The sequence below is a fragment of the Anoplophora glabripennis genome, unplaced genomic scaffold, assembly GCF_000390285.2.
Source record: "Anoplophora glabripennis isolate ALB-LARVAE unplaced genomic scaffold, Agla_2.0 scaffold7893, whole genome shotgun sequence".
Lineage (NCBI taxonomy): Eukaryota > Metazoa > Arthropoda > Insecta > Coleoptera > Cerambycidae > Anoplophora > Anoplophora glabripennis.
This window is the reverse complement of record NW_019423967.1, coordinates 445-2,383: the sequence shown is the minus strand read 5'-3', so window position 1 is coordinate 2,383 and position 1,939 is coordinate 445. Positions and strand designations below refer to the sequence as shown.

The following is a 1,939-nucleotide window of genomic DNA, read 5'->3' as shown; positions in this document are numbered from 1 at the left end:
TTTTTTTTTGTTATAAATTTTGAGAAAATACTAAGTTTTATGAAATGTCACTGTATTTACTATAAAAAAAAAGTATATACTCGTACTATATATTTTGAAGTATTTGGGGATATTCTAATTCAACTTTTTGCTAAATTTATACTTTTATTAAACTTGTTTTATGATTGAATTCATCTTATCTCATAAGGTGTTAATATTTGAATAAATATTCATGTAAATTTTAAAACAGCAACAAATTGTGTGTTCTTTTCTGTTTATTGGGTATCAGATATGCCACTTGTAAAAAATTTTATTAAATAAAATTTTATGACAAAATAGTTAGTTAACGGTATTTTTTTTTAAATTATTTTTGTTTAACCAATCGCACACTAAAAAAGTAGACAGTTAAGAGTATGCAACACTATATCACATACTTCAGTTATAGTTGTTTAGAAAAATCAATTTCTTCATTATCAAGACTGGATATTATATTTCTGTTTTAATTATATTTGATAGATTGTTTGTCTGTTTTCTGCTTCCAAATTTACAAAAGATGAAGTCTAATTAGACAAGAATCTTCCCAAATATTCAACTTCACTCTTTAATTAGCTTACAACTGCTTTAGAAAATTAAAGTCCAATTTTCGTAATTTTATAGAAAAACATACCTTAAAAGGTTATAAAGTTATCTTTAAAAAATTATAATGTTCGTAGCTATTTAGGCAAGTAAAATTATATTAAGGTGACATGATCTAAATTGATTTTTATTCACCCAAGGAAGATACCACTGAAGTTAGGACCATTTGTTCCCAGACACTTTGTAGATGTGCTTTGCAAAACATCATTGATCAGCTATCATATATTTTTATATCGTTTTTTTTTAAAGCCTTATAACATTACTGCAAATTAGAAACATGTAGCTAGACAGCTATGTATGTGTTTGTTACAATAATTTACATTAATGTGCAAATTGATCTTGATCCATCCCATTAAAATGGTGTTACTTATTTGTTTCCAGGTTCAAAGGTTGGATAACAAAATGACAAGTGGTGCAAGAAAGGACGGAGCCCCCACAATTAACGGTAGTAATTTACAAAACAACATAAGAACAAAGAATCATGCGGAACAACAGAAAAGAGAGAAAGAAAGACAAGACAGGGAGAGCTTGGTGTTATGGAAGAGACCCATAGTCACGGTTGAATATTTTATTAGAGAAGTTATTATATTATTATCGACATATGGTAAAAAGTAAGATATTTAACAAGGAACATTGTAAGAGTATTTTTGCATAGGGGACTGTGAATTCAGTTTGTTTTCTTTTTTTTTAGGATATTAACAAATCAGAAACTTGTATCACTAGGTCTTATATCAGTATTATCAGTATACATATTAATGAATTCCAAAGGACCACATCAAAATTTAGTACAAGGGATGTATAAGAAATTATTATGGTGTTTATACTGGATAGGTTTAGGTAAGTGAGGTAGTTAAATATAATTGAAATAAATATACAGGATGTGGTGTGTATAATCTATAAAAATTAAACTACAACTTCCTAACGCTATTTGTAATAGAAAAGTCTTATACGAAAAAGTTCTACTTTTGCATTTTTTTTTCGTAAGTTTAAGTTCAATTATGGATCAAAATATTTTCTCTGGAACGGTCCTGTTCGTGTGCTGTAGGATGAGTTACGTGCTGTTGACCAGTAAACAAATCGTCGTTGAAAGCTAGAAAGATACTTCTCAATTTTTGGGGAATTTTTCAACACAAAAGTACAAGCTAAGAAAATTACATATTTAAAAAAAACTGATAGTTTCTTATTATAATAATTAATAGTAATTACTATCTTAAATGCATTGTTGTTACTGCATGAGTTCTCAAACAAAACCACACCCAAGCATCTGTAGTTGTCAACTGTGTGCACTAAACAAACTCCATTAAAATATGGAACAAAATGAAAT

General features: G+C 27.8%; 1 protein-coding gene across 1 annotated transcript; it reads left to right on the top strand.

Moving 5' to 3' along the window:
• Positions 1–996: 996 nt before the first annotated feature.
• On the top strand, positions 997–1,452 carry LOC108916848 (vacuole membrane protein 1-like; the record flags this gene model as incomplete). Its single annotated transcript, XM_018723074.1, has 2 exons — positions 997–1,226; positions 1,307–1,452. Coding segments are annotated over 2 exons (376 nt in total), but the record flags the coding sequence as incomplete, so codon positions are not given.
• Between the last annotated feature and the right edge of the window lie 487 nt (positions 1,453–1,939).